The sequence below is a fragment of the Varroa destructor genome, unplaced genomic scaffold (assembly GCF_002443255.2).
Source record: "Varroa destructor unplaced genomic scaffold, Vdes_3.0 BEIS01000001.1, whole genome shotgun sequence".
NCBI lineage: Eukaryota > Metazoa > Arthropoda > Arachnida > Mesostigmata > Varroidae > Varroa > Varroa destructor.
The window spans coordinates 7,896,202-7,911,103 of record NW_019211454.1 but is presented as its reverse complement, the minus strand read 5'-3'; the positions used below and the strand labels follow the sequence as shown (position 1 = coordinate 7,911,103).

The following is a 14,902-nucleotide window of genomic DNA, read 5'->3' as shown; positions in this document are numbered from 1 at the left end:
ATCCAAGATCCTCAAAAACAATTTTTTGCACCATTTACATTAATTTTAACCACCAATAAAATATGTTATTTGATGTGTTGATATGATACCGTATAGAGTGGCCTGAAGGCCTGTTTCAACCTAGCAGTTAGCAAAAATAATTCCCTTGATCTCTGTGGAGACTCAGCTTCGTCTTCATAAATCCGCATTGCAAAAAAAAACTGATCAAAAACGATTTGATCCAGTGAATCAATATGTATTACACAAGAATTGCTCATAGTTATACTTGACCGAACAGAACATTTTAAATGTTTGTTTTATATATATAAAGTATCCATAGATCTAGCTATTCGTTAGCCATTTCAACAATGCACGATTTATTACTAAAACATAGCGGTATCACATTTTCTTAAACCAAAAAAACGCTTTTTTTTGCTATACGGAATTTCTGAGATATGAACTACGCATAGCAAAAAAAAAGCTGTTGGATAAGCTGATTCATTGGCAATCAATCCATTGCTAGCGATCGTAACCATCAATCCTTCATCGATAACAAAAAGCCGACAATTTTTTCCGTGAATTTCTATTCCACGTGTCAACTTCATTTTATTCGCTTCTTCAGCATCACTGTCATCCTCATCACATCGACATCCAATTTATCGCATCGTTCATCCTGTCTTGTTTAAAATTTACCAAGCTTTGGCCAGAGGGGCAGCCAGGGCAGGGGCAGCTAGTGCAGGGGCAGCTAGTGCAGGGGCAACTAGTGCAGGGGCAGCTAGAGCAGGGGCAGCTAGTGCAGGGGCAGCTAGAGCAGGGGCAGCTAGAGCAGGAACAGCTAGAGCAGGAGCAGCTAGGGCAGGAGCGGCGATCGCAGGCTTAGTGATGGGAGCAGCGTATGACACGGCGGGGGCAGCCACAACAGGAGCAGCGTATGAAAAAGCAGGGGTAGCCAGGGCCGGAACGGCGTACGAAAGCGTCGGGGCGGCCAAAGCAGGGCCAGTGTACGAAAGAGCAGGAGCAGCCAAAGCAGGGGTAAGTCTTCCAGCCTGGGCAATGTAGGCTAGAGCTACAACAGCGACGATCTTGACAGCAAGCATGGTTGATGTGGGGTGTGTTGGGTCGTTAGTGTTGGTGGTACGTCGATGGTTGGATGCCGCTTGCCGTTGCGATGTCTAAACGCTTTACTATGGCTCTCTTATATACAATGTATACTTGGGAGAGAGGTAGCAGAGTGCGCCTAGCCAACAGCTTTCAGAAAGGAAAGGTGGACTATAAATAATGGGCGGACATTTTGGCACAGCGGAGCAGTACAGTGCTGCTGAATTGTGTTTATATCATTGATATTGTATCGTTTACGACGATAGTATATGCGATATAAGAAGTACCGGTAGTAATTATTACGGATTGTCAATCTGATGTAACATAAACCGAAAAATTGGAGATTTCAAATGTCAACAGGGAAAATAAGTCTGGTGACAATGTGCTTATAGCGTTATTATCAATTATAATTGCTGATTTAATTGGTATCCAAACGACCCGTAGTAATGAAAACCAGTGAGGTCTATTTAATCTATTGTATATGGTCCGTACGTTCCATTACCTAAACGGACCGTTAGCGATGGTTATATCGAGGCTTGTTTTATGTCGAATTTCTGCAGTTGGCAAGCTGTCTGATTAGGTATTAGCGGTCATGAATGTCGCTACGTTACCGATAGGACGAGTTGCCATGGCGATCGTGCTCTCATACTTTATCGAGGAACCTTCAGGGGAAGTATTTAACCCCCCCTGTTCCTCAGGTAATCTAGATGGTGGTGTGTAAAAACACATACATTGCGTTTTTATCTACACAACTCTTTTGCGAGGCTCAAATAAAGAGCGGATTAAATTTAAAATAAACCTAGTGATTATTACTGCAACACTAGTATTAGATATTTTTCAATGAGTTATATATAGTTTATATATATATTGAACAATACCATAGGGTCGTAGATTATCATTTCATAGTATAATAATATTTTAAAGTAATCTAGTTGTTGCCGTCCAAGATCAGCGTACCGCATTGTTAGTGTTGGGAACTCGGTGTATATTATTGTTATCATTATTATACCTCTGAGCTTTTTTCCAGTTTGTCTTTATTATTGCAAGGTGTAAAACACATTCCATTTGTAACATCCTGCAGAATGGTGAAACACGTTATGGCCTTTCGAAACACAAGCTTAGTCCTGCGGCCCACCATTCACAATTTGTCTAAAACGGGATCTACCTCTTCTCGCCATCTAGCCGTCGAGTTGTTCTGAGTAGATATAGAATTAATTTTTATTATATTAAAGCATCCCTGAATTTCATTACTACGTGCAGTTATCAGCGAAGAATAGACCCTTGGACTGTTCATTGGCTATAAGCACAAAATTCGCAAAGTACTCTTAGTAACTAATATTGTTTAGCTTTCGCTAGATTGCAGCCTTTGTCGCTTCGCATTTGCAGTATCTCTTGACGGTTTACAATGCGCGTGTTGTACGATTGTCAACGAGGCGGATGCGTTTAAAGTACGTTTACAGAAACTCAAGGTTTTTAAACAGGAAAAGCAGTGCCAAGAGTGGCTATATCCGAAGTTTAAACGGCGTTATTTCTTTAACATATAAAGAGACCATGTGGCTTCGCTGAGGAAGAATGCTAAAAAGACTCGAACTAATTTTGTGGTTGGCCACCGAACGATCGCCGCGTCCGTTCCGCAAAACCGTGCCCAAACCTAATACTACAACAAGGACGTTTCACGTAATGTACGAAATGGGGCAGAAGTCCGTTAACAGTTGGAGAATCCTTACGTAGGATCTGTTAGGGTAGCAGGGATAGCTAATAAACCGATATATTTGATGCTCTATAACTCCGTAACTGTCAATAGACTTTTTTCACACTGCCATTGAATCATTCGTAAAATGTCAGACACGTTCTCGTGCTGCTATAGCGGTAATGAGTTTATCAACTAAACAGAAGAACGCCTCTGGTCCATGTTTCAAAACCACGCGTAGATAAATTGAAGCGATGGTTAAGTAAAGCAGTACTACTACGCGCGAAAATTCAAAATACTAACATAAAATGTCGTAATTAGTGATGTCCTAATTAGTGTATATACTATTTACTTACATGAATGTAAAACTCAGCTTTGTTATTTAGTGTCCGCATTGGCTTTCGGATAAGCTGTCTATGCGAATAGATAACTCAAGTAGGTTATCGAATGCGACTTGGCTTCTTGTCGATTTGATGAATGATCTACCTTTGTTATATAGAATACGAGCAACTGAAGCTTACCGAATAGAGCGATGCACTCGAAATGGTCACTGGGGTATAGTAGAAACAATGGTTTGCAAATGGATGCATATTTTATAGGGTAATTCTGTTGAAGCCCAACAGCGATCACTCTTTTCGACTTTCTCTGTCCCCAAACGTTGCAGAAAGGACGCTTTTACGTACCATCAAAAGAGGCAGCCTGTATCAGCACCCGATTATAGGCTTTCTCTCCTGAGTTTAACGCTCAAAACGTTGGGCTATCTTATTACCCAGTAAACTTGTAACTACACGTTTTTTGCGAAAGGTTTATATCTAATAATGTGCTTGTGAAGTAGCTGGGATCCGTAAACGTGTCTCGAGCCTTTGCATCCTGAACGACCACTAAGTGTCACTCCTTGGTTGGTTCCCAGCATGAAAAGGTGCGCGTCTATTTTTGGATTCGAACCTGCACCGCCCCCGGGCAGCAACCCTGGTCTTGGTCAACCAACAAATTAGTTGTTACCACGTACAGTACTTCTAAAATCAGTATTAAGCAGCTAACCTGGTTCTCAGAATTTTTAATTAGCTTTTACCTTGTTTAAAATCTTCATTCATACACAGCACGAGTAGATCTGAAAGATAGTTCGAGTCAAAAGTGGTATAATTTCTGCCCTTCTCCGCAACGAGCTGCATGAAAGCAATCCATATAACCATAAATAAAGTAGATACTTCACAGTAATAATTTTTTTTTGTTAAGTAATTACCTTGATTCTATGCCCATCAAACGATGATGTATACCACCAATAACGGAACGATAAAAATGGTGGAACCTTAATCTCTTGTGAGAATAAGTTTACTATTCAGTTTACTGGCCGTTTTAGACATAATTTTCAAATACTTCGTTCAGAATGCTGGCACGCCTACATCCATATGCGCTGAAACAGCCGGGGTGCATCTGCATATATTTAATATTCGGCTACGAGTTGCCAAATACAAGGGCCGAAGTTGTCTGATACCGCTTCTAAAAAACACTAACGGAAGTTTTAATAACCATCATTATTGTTATCTATTCAGTACTTATCATGAGAAAAATAGGTTTGACTATGAACCCCGATCTTCCATTTTCCATCTACTGTCACTGGTTTTTCTGTTTTCAGCGGCCTGCTTAGAGCCTTTTCTCTTCATTACCACTCGCTGCTCTTCTTCCCTCATCCATCGACATTACCATCAGAATGATCAGCAATTTTTCGACCTTTCATTTGTCAATTTGTGTGGTTCCCTGTATAAGTCAGCACAGTACCAGGAGGGTAAGGGCCCACGCTTAGTATGTACTTATATCGGACACTTCGATGCGTCGACCCTTGTACATTGCTTAGAAGGAGTAACTGTTTATTAGACATAGGTCAGTATCGATGGCTTAGTATCGCTTTCGGGCCAATCAAAAAGCAAGGCCATCTTGGTGGTGCGATCCGCATTAATAGGACCAGCTACGTTCTTCTAATATTCTGCATCAAAACGCTTACGGTGCCCTACTTGTGGACTGTGCTGGGCAGTCACTACACCCACTCTTGTCAGATCTTGTTGCCTCTCGCAGGGCTACCAAGATTTCGGCGCTAGCACAATCTGTCCTTCCGGTTTCTGTCTACGTGTGCGCGTTGCCATACGACTGATCTTGACAAGCACAACAGTACGAATAAATCATTCGGTACGATCAACGTATAATACGTTTCTGTATTTGTATATTTCTCCTTGTCCTCATACACACACGCCGCGCGTGTATTTTAGAAAGCTCGTCTCGGTGCCGCCACGTTAGTACCAGCTGCATCACTATGTGATGTATTTTGTTGACTCCGTCGCGCCTTCTACCGATTTATGGCTGTTTAACAGTTAATGCAACGTGTTGTTTTGGTGCGACGTCACACCCAAATATTTGTACTCCGCTGCCTGGTCACTGGCGATCATACCGGACCCAGACGGATCATATCAGAACACGAAGCAGTCAATAAAATCGCCGACGACAGCATCAATGGACTACAGTAATAGTAGCAACAACAATTATGTGAATTGATCCCAGCTACTAAAAAGCAACCCATTGAAAAGCTCGTACTTCTTTATTTCGTCGAACGGGCCGCACTTTTCACGAAACAGATTATACGATCGCCGATCTTCGTCCGAAGTTTCCGGACGCTTCGTTTCACTTTATGTTGAACAAGTAGCCTTCCATTCCAGGGGCTTTCCAGATCCACAGGGCAACTTTAATTTTTAAACCTAAAGATCTGCAAAAGAGTCCGCCGTGAATTTACATCATGGCCTTATATAAGTACATATTATCATGAGAAATTGTTACTCATCTAACTATCGATAACGTAATTCGAGAGCGTGTATGTACTTGCCATGGCTTTCGTAGCAGCGAAACCCAAAGGAACCCCAGAGCCAAAAGCTATTAGGGTTATTTGCAAGTTGGCCAAAGAAAATGAGCTGGAATCCTGCAAAGCAAAAAGAACATCGCCTCACAGGTTTTTTTTGCAACGACGGAGAATGACATGATACATCATCGATTCCAGTTTCGCCAGTTGTTTAGGTAGCTAGTGTTCGTTGAGCATTGAAAAGTCGTGTCGCAAGAACAATAGGTATACTTAAGAATTGGACTATGTTAATTATCATTATTATCAGATGTTTTTGCGTTGATTTTTCAGAGATTGGCGACCAAGCCATTCGTACGGACTGGTGCGCGACTCTATGAGTCACAAAATATTATCATCGACCTTATCGCCAATAGATTTAAAATTATCGGATAGGTCAAGGGGGAAGTAGCAGGGAAATCAACGTACGTTTGCGTGGAAACTTTAGATAAGAATAAACTCACAATTTCGCCGGTGATTAGATGTGAGTAAGTTTATATTTATGAAAATTGTAGGTGTAATAACGATGAGTTTAGTGATTTTTATAAAGTTGGTTTTATTTGTTCGTATCGTTTCTCTATTATGCGAAACAGAGCCAAAAAATCAAATTTCGTATGGACATTTGTATGGGCTATACACGATAATCCCATTGACATTTGAAAATATAATTAGATCGTCACTGTTACTTTGTTTCGTACGTTAATTATCCTTTATCTTGGATAAGTAATGAAAGTGTCTAGTTATTTTGTGGTCAATATGTGAGGCCATAAATTGAAGGAAATCCAGCAGGTTTTATAATTAGACAAACACACATAACGATTGTGGTTGAAATCTAGCACATGGACGCTGTCCTTGAATAGCAGACGTTGAAAAATTATGATTAACTCAAGCAGAGCTAATGAGATTAAAAAAAAAAAAAAAAAAGAGTTGCCAGGTGTTATTCCAGTGATATACTAAAGTTATTATCGAAGGCGAGCACATTTTTACGCAAGTGAAGTTTTCTTGTTATTTATATTTAGTTTTAAAAATGGCCGTCTTTTGAAGACGATCCGTTAGTGCAACAATTAGGCATGATTTCATAAATAGAACTGTATCCTTGCCAAAAACTCCTCTAACTAGTGGCTGTACTGCAAACAGATGATTAGGACGTCTATCGAAGGGGAATACTGCTTTTGAATAACGATATACCGTTTAGGATGCTACGTGTAAAGCTATGAAAAAGCAAGAAACATAAGAAAAGGGCCAAATTACTGACGATTAGATTAATCGTATGGAATTTTTCTATGATAAGCCCCGATCGACGATACTATTGTTTATTTCTCTAAATTGAGATTTGACCAACAAGAGTTAGTCGTCTTCCAAACATACACAGCTTTCAGGGTGCGTCCTTAAGCTCATAGTTTACAAAAAAAAAACACTAATGCAAACCAAAGTTGGAAAAATTTTAATAACTTCACCTTTACGTAATCACGCCATGTTAGATGTCTCCAGACAGAATAATCAACCCAGTCAGATTGTTTGGGTTAACAAGGTCTTCTTGTGAACGGAGGCACCATATATCGTATTGTAACTTTAATTATACGTTTATCATCGTGGAAACATCTATGAAATGTCTCTAGAGATTTTAGAGAGGTTACAGCACATAACAGTTATGCCTTAGACGGCTAAACCTGTGGTCGAAATGGTCAGCGTCGATGATCGCAGGTTGTGCTATTGACATGCGCTTTAAAACATGGCTAGACAAAGAACACTCAAGGGATTTTTAGTAAAGGTGCGGACGGGCGGGGCTGTTTTAAAAAGAAAACGGAAAAACGTTTTTGAAATACAGTATTTTATTAACCAGCTAAAAGGTATTCGCCTGACGAAGTTACGGCGACGTCCGAATTTGACGGGATGACCTTTTGGTCTATTGAACAGCCGATTTTTCTACTTCAACGTTCAGGACGTGCGACTGGGATGTACTGATTGAGCGGTGGGATTATCAGCTAGGACTAGCAGAAAATAATTGCTGTGAAGATGGATAGCAAAACCTTTTTATTATTTAATTTGTACTACACCGGGACAGCGTTCAGTGTTGCCGAGGGTCACAGCAGGTAGGATGTTGCTTCATGTTGATTAAAGAAAATCAACAATAATTTTAACAGGAGACGATTTTTTTAAGCGCTCCAACTGGAGTTAAGGATAGAAAACGGTAAATCTTCCTTTATTTTTTAGCTGATTCGCATAACAACAGCCTTTGCGCTATGCCTGACCACAAAGATATCCGCCACTTTTTAATTTATGGTAAATACTATTATCAGCAGGATTTTAAATCATAAAGAACGATCGAGTAAACCGACGCTGCTCGCAACTTTCATTCAGTGTCACAATATATGAATCACCGAAAATTAAAGCAACTCCGATAAAAGTATAGAACTTTATTACTGTTAGAGTGTGGTGGCGTTTTACGTTCGGTACTTAGGCATTACTTTAGATGGCTAGCTTTCAGGACGAAAACAAAATGTGTCTCTGAAGAAGCGGATTGTGCCGACTTACTTCTAGGTGACAGAAGAAAAAGTTCTGCGTTTGAAACCTGGACGGGTCAGTTAGTTCTGCCAATATGGGTCTGCATACAAACGCGAACTGGTAAGCATTGTAAGTTCACGTAAGGACATAGGGGATCAAAATACTCAGCCTGATCCCAATAAATTAGAGAAAATTTAACAAAACTTTACTAGGTATACAGATAATTCTGTATCGCAAAGGTCGTTGCCTGAAAGCGCCATTTTTTAATCTGTTGGCATCCTTGCAATAGTGTGATATTACGGATAGGTAATAAAGGATAATCTAGAGTTGAAACCTTAAGTGATATAGCAGACCGACTAAAAGAAAATGCAAGGAAAACCCAAACTAAGCACTACAGCCTAAGGATATCTTCAAGTGAATGGACTATTGAGTTCGATATAAAAACGCTGGAGGTACCCACCGAAGTGAGAAGCACAGTTCAATACTATCACTCCGCCTTGACGAGTAACTTATTTCGCCTATTACATTGATTGATATTATACAATAATTTTAACTAGTAGACATTTTTTTGCGATAATTAATAGTCATTTCGATTAACTAACCCCAATTAAAACTATCGGCTAAACCTACTTTTTGCGATAATAGAAAATATTGCAGCCAGCCAGAATCTTTTCGTCAACATCAGACATATATATATATATTTACCCAACAACAGACGTGAACACCTAGATACAGAGTATTGTTCTGAAATTGTTATCTCAATAAAAGTAGATTTTCCATCGCGATTACAGCTTTGATTCGGAACTTAATTTTTTTTTTAATATATAATAACTACTATTCCTTTTTTAGTCCACAGACAACTTTTTAATAGTAACCGTACGGCAAGCGATATTTGTAGGTGCCGATTCGTTGAAGAGCCGCTTAAACATGCTACACAGAAAACATAGAGGAATTATAATCTGTCCTAATAGCAAACCAAAATTTGCGAACATGCAGGAGCTTGAAAGAGCTAAAATTTCAAAATGCGCAAAAAAATTAAACGCGACTAACTGTTGGAGTTTTCCTGGCCGATCCAATTGGTCTCTTTCCTGTTTTTTTATTGCCCCTTCAAAAACAACTTCGCTGGGGTGAGAGCTCTAACAGGCCCTCGTACAATAGAGCTTTATAATCTGTACGCTTTGTCGATGATTCATTTTGGGGATATTTTAGGATTCGAGCACACATATGTAAACACATATGTGAAGGTACTACGTACGTTTGTGGATATTACGGTGCGGATTATTTAATTCACGATTGTATTTTCCAATCTACGGGAAACACTGTGCTGGAAAATGTGTGATGGGTTTGCAGAACGCTGTAATAATGCCGAGACCCCCAGTCTATTACTAACGGGACAGTCATCTAGTTGGGAGCAGTTTCAAACTGACGCCAATATTAAACGACTAAATGCACGTACCTAATCTTTGTTTTTTTTTACCAACACTCCAAGATTTTACCTAGATCTGTAGTATGGTCTAAAACTCAAACTAGTATTAATCGAACAGAGCCTGCTTAGTGTCATGCTTAGAATCAAAACTGGAAGTTTCATAGGAAGAACCCGTGTAGCGATGAGGCACATTTTAGCAATGAGAGAAAGAGGGAATGTGTGTTAAAGAAACCGACAATTCTCGGGCTATCCACGCTAGGCGTATGTGTACCTCAAAGAAAACGCTGTCACGGTATGTAGGCCAGGGGCATCGTACGCAGTTTTTTGACAAGATTTAATTTCAAAGAGATAATTTCAGGTTGTCTTGTACCTCAGATCGTTGAACAAGGTGCGTAAGGCCCGCAGCGTTAGTAAGGTGTTCCAACTAGTAACGTAGTCGTAGTGTTGAACGATTACGTCAAGCAGCGGCCAATCCTCAACCGATATGGCACCGGAAATCATGTGATATAGCTCCGCTTCTTATGGGAATATGTAGAAGCAAGGTATACACGTATATACGTACGGTGGCCAAAGTTAAGGGAAAAATTCATATCACCAATTAATAGATAGGGCCAGATGTATGTGACACGGAAACCGAATATGAACTATTGATAAAAAAAATTACTGCAGTCGATCTTACCAATATTTCGTTTAACTAGAATCTTGAATGCGCAAACGTATATGTGGACACGTTTTCGTTTTTATCTGTTTTAAACTTATTTTAAAATTGCCTCTCTCAATTAGTCGGTCAAAAATTAAACTATAATAGTGACGTAAAAAATAAGTTCAATTTGATTTGTACCTGATCTATTGTTGGAGTGTCTATTGAGTGTTCATCTTCAATTATCTAGAGAACGGTGAGGTGTACGGCATGAGGTAATGTAAGTAAACTTTAAACGCTTTTAATGTTTTTTTAACGTTTGATCAAATCTTGTACGGTTTTGCGTACATCGCCTAGAAAGCGATACTGCTAACTATATAAATTTAAAAATATATATAATTTTTTTAATTAAATCAATATATTTATACTTTGAGTATAAATATATATATAGTGCATAAAATAACACAGTGTGTTATTTTAGTGATTATATGGTGTTTCTTACATAGCGATTTAAATAAGATAATTTATTAATCTGAATCGATCTTAGCTATAGATTTATTATTATTATCTGTGCTAATTTTCGTATATATTCATAATCTCCACCCTGCTACATTATAAGCGAATCTATAATTTATATGGCCATTAGGAACCTCTCTGTGAGAGTAGGTATTGTATAACCTTACACAAATTCCCTTAGAGAAAATAACTGGATTACACATTCTTAAGGAAATAACAGGGATATACGTTGAACAAGCTGTGTTTAAGCGACCTTCGATGCAACGTTTTAATCTACCACAAAGCAACATTACCATCTAAATACATCGTGTTTCAAAAAATTTTTCCCTAGAAAACTACCTCACCCATCGAGCACAACGTTGCTACCATCGAAGTTGATACGCGTGATGTAGCTGCTGAGCTAGGCGTGCATTGCAATATCAATGCGCCAACACGAAGCTATAGAACAGGAATACACGAACGGTCGTTTAAAATTTGGCAAAAAATTTATTGGATACGAAAGTGATGTCCGATAATGTCGGATATATATCAGTATCGCTAAAACCATTCACTTTTATCTTAGTAGTTGCAAAGATATTCGTAGGTGATTGGCCCCAGCTGGACGTTAGCTCTTTGGCATTTGTTGTGGACACTATCGTTGCCAAGTACCCGAACCATGACATACGCATCCCTTCTTGGATGCGTTGAATAATACTGCGGAATCAATGTGACAATTACGAATCCAAGACTCTCATAGAGCGCAATAGCCCCGAGGTTTTCGCTCATAACCTGCAGGTATATGGCCTGTGTTCCAAAACGCTACCGAAAATACAACAATTCAAAAATAGTGAGAAGTAAAAATGGCTTCTTTCAGATCTGCTAATGTCACTAGTGATCTCTTAATTAATGACTTGAGGCCTTATCACTTTGTGTATTACAAATTCTTGTCAAGGGTTGAACAAATCGGTCGAAGGTGGGAATGATGTGTAAACTACATTGAAATATAGGTAAATCGGCCTGTACATACTTCAGTAAGGCCCAATCTATATGCTCGTAATAAGGATTTATAAAATCGTACCGACTCAAACCCATTATCTGCTCGTCGTAATGCATACTGTTATACAGACCGCATAACTTGGAGGAAGACAAATCTAGCGATGTAATAAACGTCCATTCTAATCGATAGAACACCAAATCATATCTACTAGTTCTGAGATAAGGTTCATGGAAAATATAGAAGCATGAACAAAAAACATGACACTTACTAAGTTTGGACAACTTTCAAGTTGTTCTAAGATTGTATTCATGAGTCTTCTTCCAATTTGTTGTCTTCGGAACGGCTTATCGACAGCAAGAATCTTTACCAGGAACATCTTGCTTGGACACAATCCGAACTGAAGTTAAATCAGTTGAAGTTTATTACGTTCCCTTAGGAGCCGCATAAATTGAACAAGTGCAAAGTAATTTGATCAGAAAGGCCTTCGTCCTATGCAAAAGACATCGTGCGGCCCTAGCAGAAGTCGAGGTATATAAAAGTGTACCTGGATTATTCGCATAGGACTAAAACTGCCGTGACGTAAATGTTAATCAGTTAGTAAAAGTATTCAGTGTAAATATCAGTAAAAAAAAAAAATGGAACTATACGTAGAATGCATAAACGGACCTACCCTTTGCAGGACAGGTATAGGGGGACGAGGTTCTTCTAGTGATCCAAAGACGAGCCCAATTAATCTCCCATGCGCCGTGAAAGCGCCATAAGCACGACACGAAGAGTTCAGGAAGTCTCGCTGCTCGAATATCGAACAGATTTGTTGGCAAGGGGGACATTGAGACGTGTCGATATTGTACAGTATAATTGCCAATATACGATAGGATTTGCGAAGGCGTTTTAAGTACAACAACAAAAAGCAACAGTTCAACAGAGAGCCTATATCAATATATTAATAATAGAGGACATTTGCCGTTGAATACGCCCACGCAAACGACACGCGTTCACTACCCCATTCGCCGTTCACGATGGCTAGGGCAATCCATACTTGCTCTACCTATTCAGGTTTCGAGGGTGTCCGCAGGGTGGTATCGGTTGGATTGTGCTACCGCTAAGATCGCAACTTCATAGGTAAAAAACCCACTGCTTTCGGGTAAAGAAGACATTGTACGTTTCCTCATTAAATGTGTCATTTAGATATACAATAGTTTTTTCAACTGAAATTAGATTACGTCACATTGTTATGTTACTCATGGACCATTCCGTGAAAGAAACGTCGTTTAATTCAGAAAAATATGTAACGCCTCGCAATTGTGGCCAGATAAGTCAAGCTCGTGGCACCTTTCGAGAATTTTAGATTCTAAGGAGGTCGCTAGTTATATATATATATATATATATATAAGCGTCGACACATCCCCATCGTACTACTTCTTGGCAAACGACGGTAACTGCAGGATTGTAGTTCGTCTGTTTTTTTTTTTTTAATCATCGTATGCTTTTTGAGAAATTTGAAATCCATTCTTGCTAGACGACTTAACGTATTGATATTTGAATAAGCCAGTTATTAGGATTCCTATCTAGGCCAAAAAATATATTGTGTGTATGTTTGCATTCATTTTATATATTTCTGTTATACGAAGGCACTGAATTTAGCCCATAGGTTGTCGATAGGTACAAGCTAAGTTCTCCAAGTGTAGAAAAATAATGATTTTCTGTCACTGTTGTTTTCGGCAAGATAAAAATACGGTTCTGATTTTTACATACGGAATCAACACTTGTTCAGACAACGGTCGAGCAATCAAAGCACTTGACAGAGTTATAAAGCATAAAAAATCATGTCAGTCAGATAAGCCCTTTCCTGTTAGATCGCAGACTAGTAGAAATCCTTTTAGCTCTTACCAATACTCAATCGACCAAGTTACAATGGCGGTATTAGTTCGACCTACTAACATTAAAATTAATTATGTTTAACGAACTTCAAGAATTTACATTCCTACAGAAGTGACTCACCTCCAGAAAAGCCCGGTGGTAAGAAAGGGGCAAGTTGGCATTTGCCACAGCCGTCATCTCGTCTACATGTTTTCGAAAAAGAGGACGAATCAATATCTCATTATTTTGCCTGCAGCCCGATAACACGGGATAGTTACCCCGTCTATAATAATTTTGTGTCGGATACGAAGACATCGTTTCTTTTCGAGAAAAACACGGAAATCGGTAGCACTAAGTGAAATTCATAAAAGGAGTTATCATCTGGCCATGTGGGAAGACACGTAGTTTAGCTTGTTTCGATTGATGCCACATATAGGCAGGTACAAAGCGACGCTAAAAATCGGCCCGCGGGAACATTCAAATACTCTGTTTGAGAAACGCATTATATACATATTATACGGGGTCGAAAGGGTGGTGTGATGGCGGCTCAATAGATAGTAGCTCCTAATGGTTTTAACGCTTTCGGCTTTTCCAACTATGTGAGCAGACCATCGGAATCATCTCTTCGGTTTAGCATCAAAAAAATTGCCCCTACTAGAAGGTCTAATTGGGGTGGGTCTTGTTGGATTTACTACCTGGGGCTGTTTTGATAGAAGTGTTTTCTTTTTTTTTTTTTTTAATTTTTAGTCGTCGAGTTACCGATTAAAGCATGTATCATACGGTTATAGCGCTAAGTTAAGCTAAGTAGCTTCTATGCTTTGAGCTTTTAACGTTTCCATTTCTAGTCGATCCAGCTAGATAAGCAAACCAAAAAGACACAGTTCAACGTCACCCAAAAATGACTATAGGCACAATGTGATTGATTATTATCACAGTGCCTCGTTATATCTGTGATTGAAGAATGTGACCAAGCAAACTCATTTTTAAGATAGCAGATCTCTTTGTCTACCAGCATAACATTACTTGATAATAAAACGAACTACTGTTCACACAACCGCAGGCGCAGGCGCAGGCTCTCAGTTCGTACGAAGTTTGCTCCGTTACCCCCTGCGTTTCTTTTCCGTGCCTCTATTTTCAACTCCCCTTAAGAATATATGAAAAAAGTGAATGTTATTCGAAAGGCATACATCAGCTGGCACTGAGTATTGGTTTAAACAAGGCGGAATATTTAACAGTGGATGTATTTTGAAGTCTTTTGACCAAAGATAGCAATGAACGTATTAGAAAATCAACATCGAATTGTAGCAGTCGGGTAAGGTTGTTTCGAGACG

General features: G+C 39.2%; 1 protein-coding gene across 1 annotated transcript; it reads right to left on the bottom strand.

Moving 5' to 3' along the window:
• Positions 1–11,213: 11,213 nt before the first annotated feature.
• LOC111242915 (N-alpha-acetyltransferase 30-like) lies at positions 11,214–13,989 on the bottom strand. Its single transcript, XM_022787859.2, has 4 exons — positions 13,713–13,989; positions 12,382–12,501; positions 11,980–12,108; positions 11,214–11,533 (listed from the first exon to the last, which is right to left on the bottom strand). The coding sequence occupies exons 1-4, from the start codon at positions 13,884–13,886 to the stop codon at positions 11,294–11,296; spliced, it is 663 nt and encodes a 220-aa protein (XP_022643594.1). The 5' UTR covers positions 13,887–13,989; the 3' UTR covers positions 11,214–11,293.
• Between the last annotated feature and the right edge of the window lie 913 nt (positions 13,990–14,902).

Excerpts from the sequence above, each read along its gene's own strand:
- LOC111242915 (XM_022787859.2), bottom strand. The coding sequence starts at position 13,886 with ATGTCTTCGTATCCGACACAAAATTATTATAGACGGGGTAACTATCCC. Across the intron at positions 12,502-13,712 it reads ACCACCGGGCTTTTCTGGAG|CGAGACTTCCTGAACTCTTC; the intron begins GTGAGTCACTTC and ends ATATTCGAGCAG. Across the intron at positions 11,534-11,979 it reads TTGAAAGTTGTCCAAACTTA|CGTTTTGGAACACAGGCCAT; the intron begins GTAAGTGTCATG and ends TATTTTCGGTAG.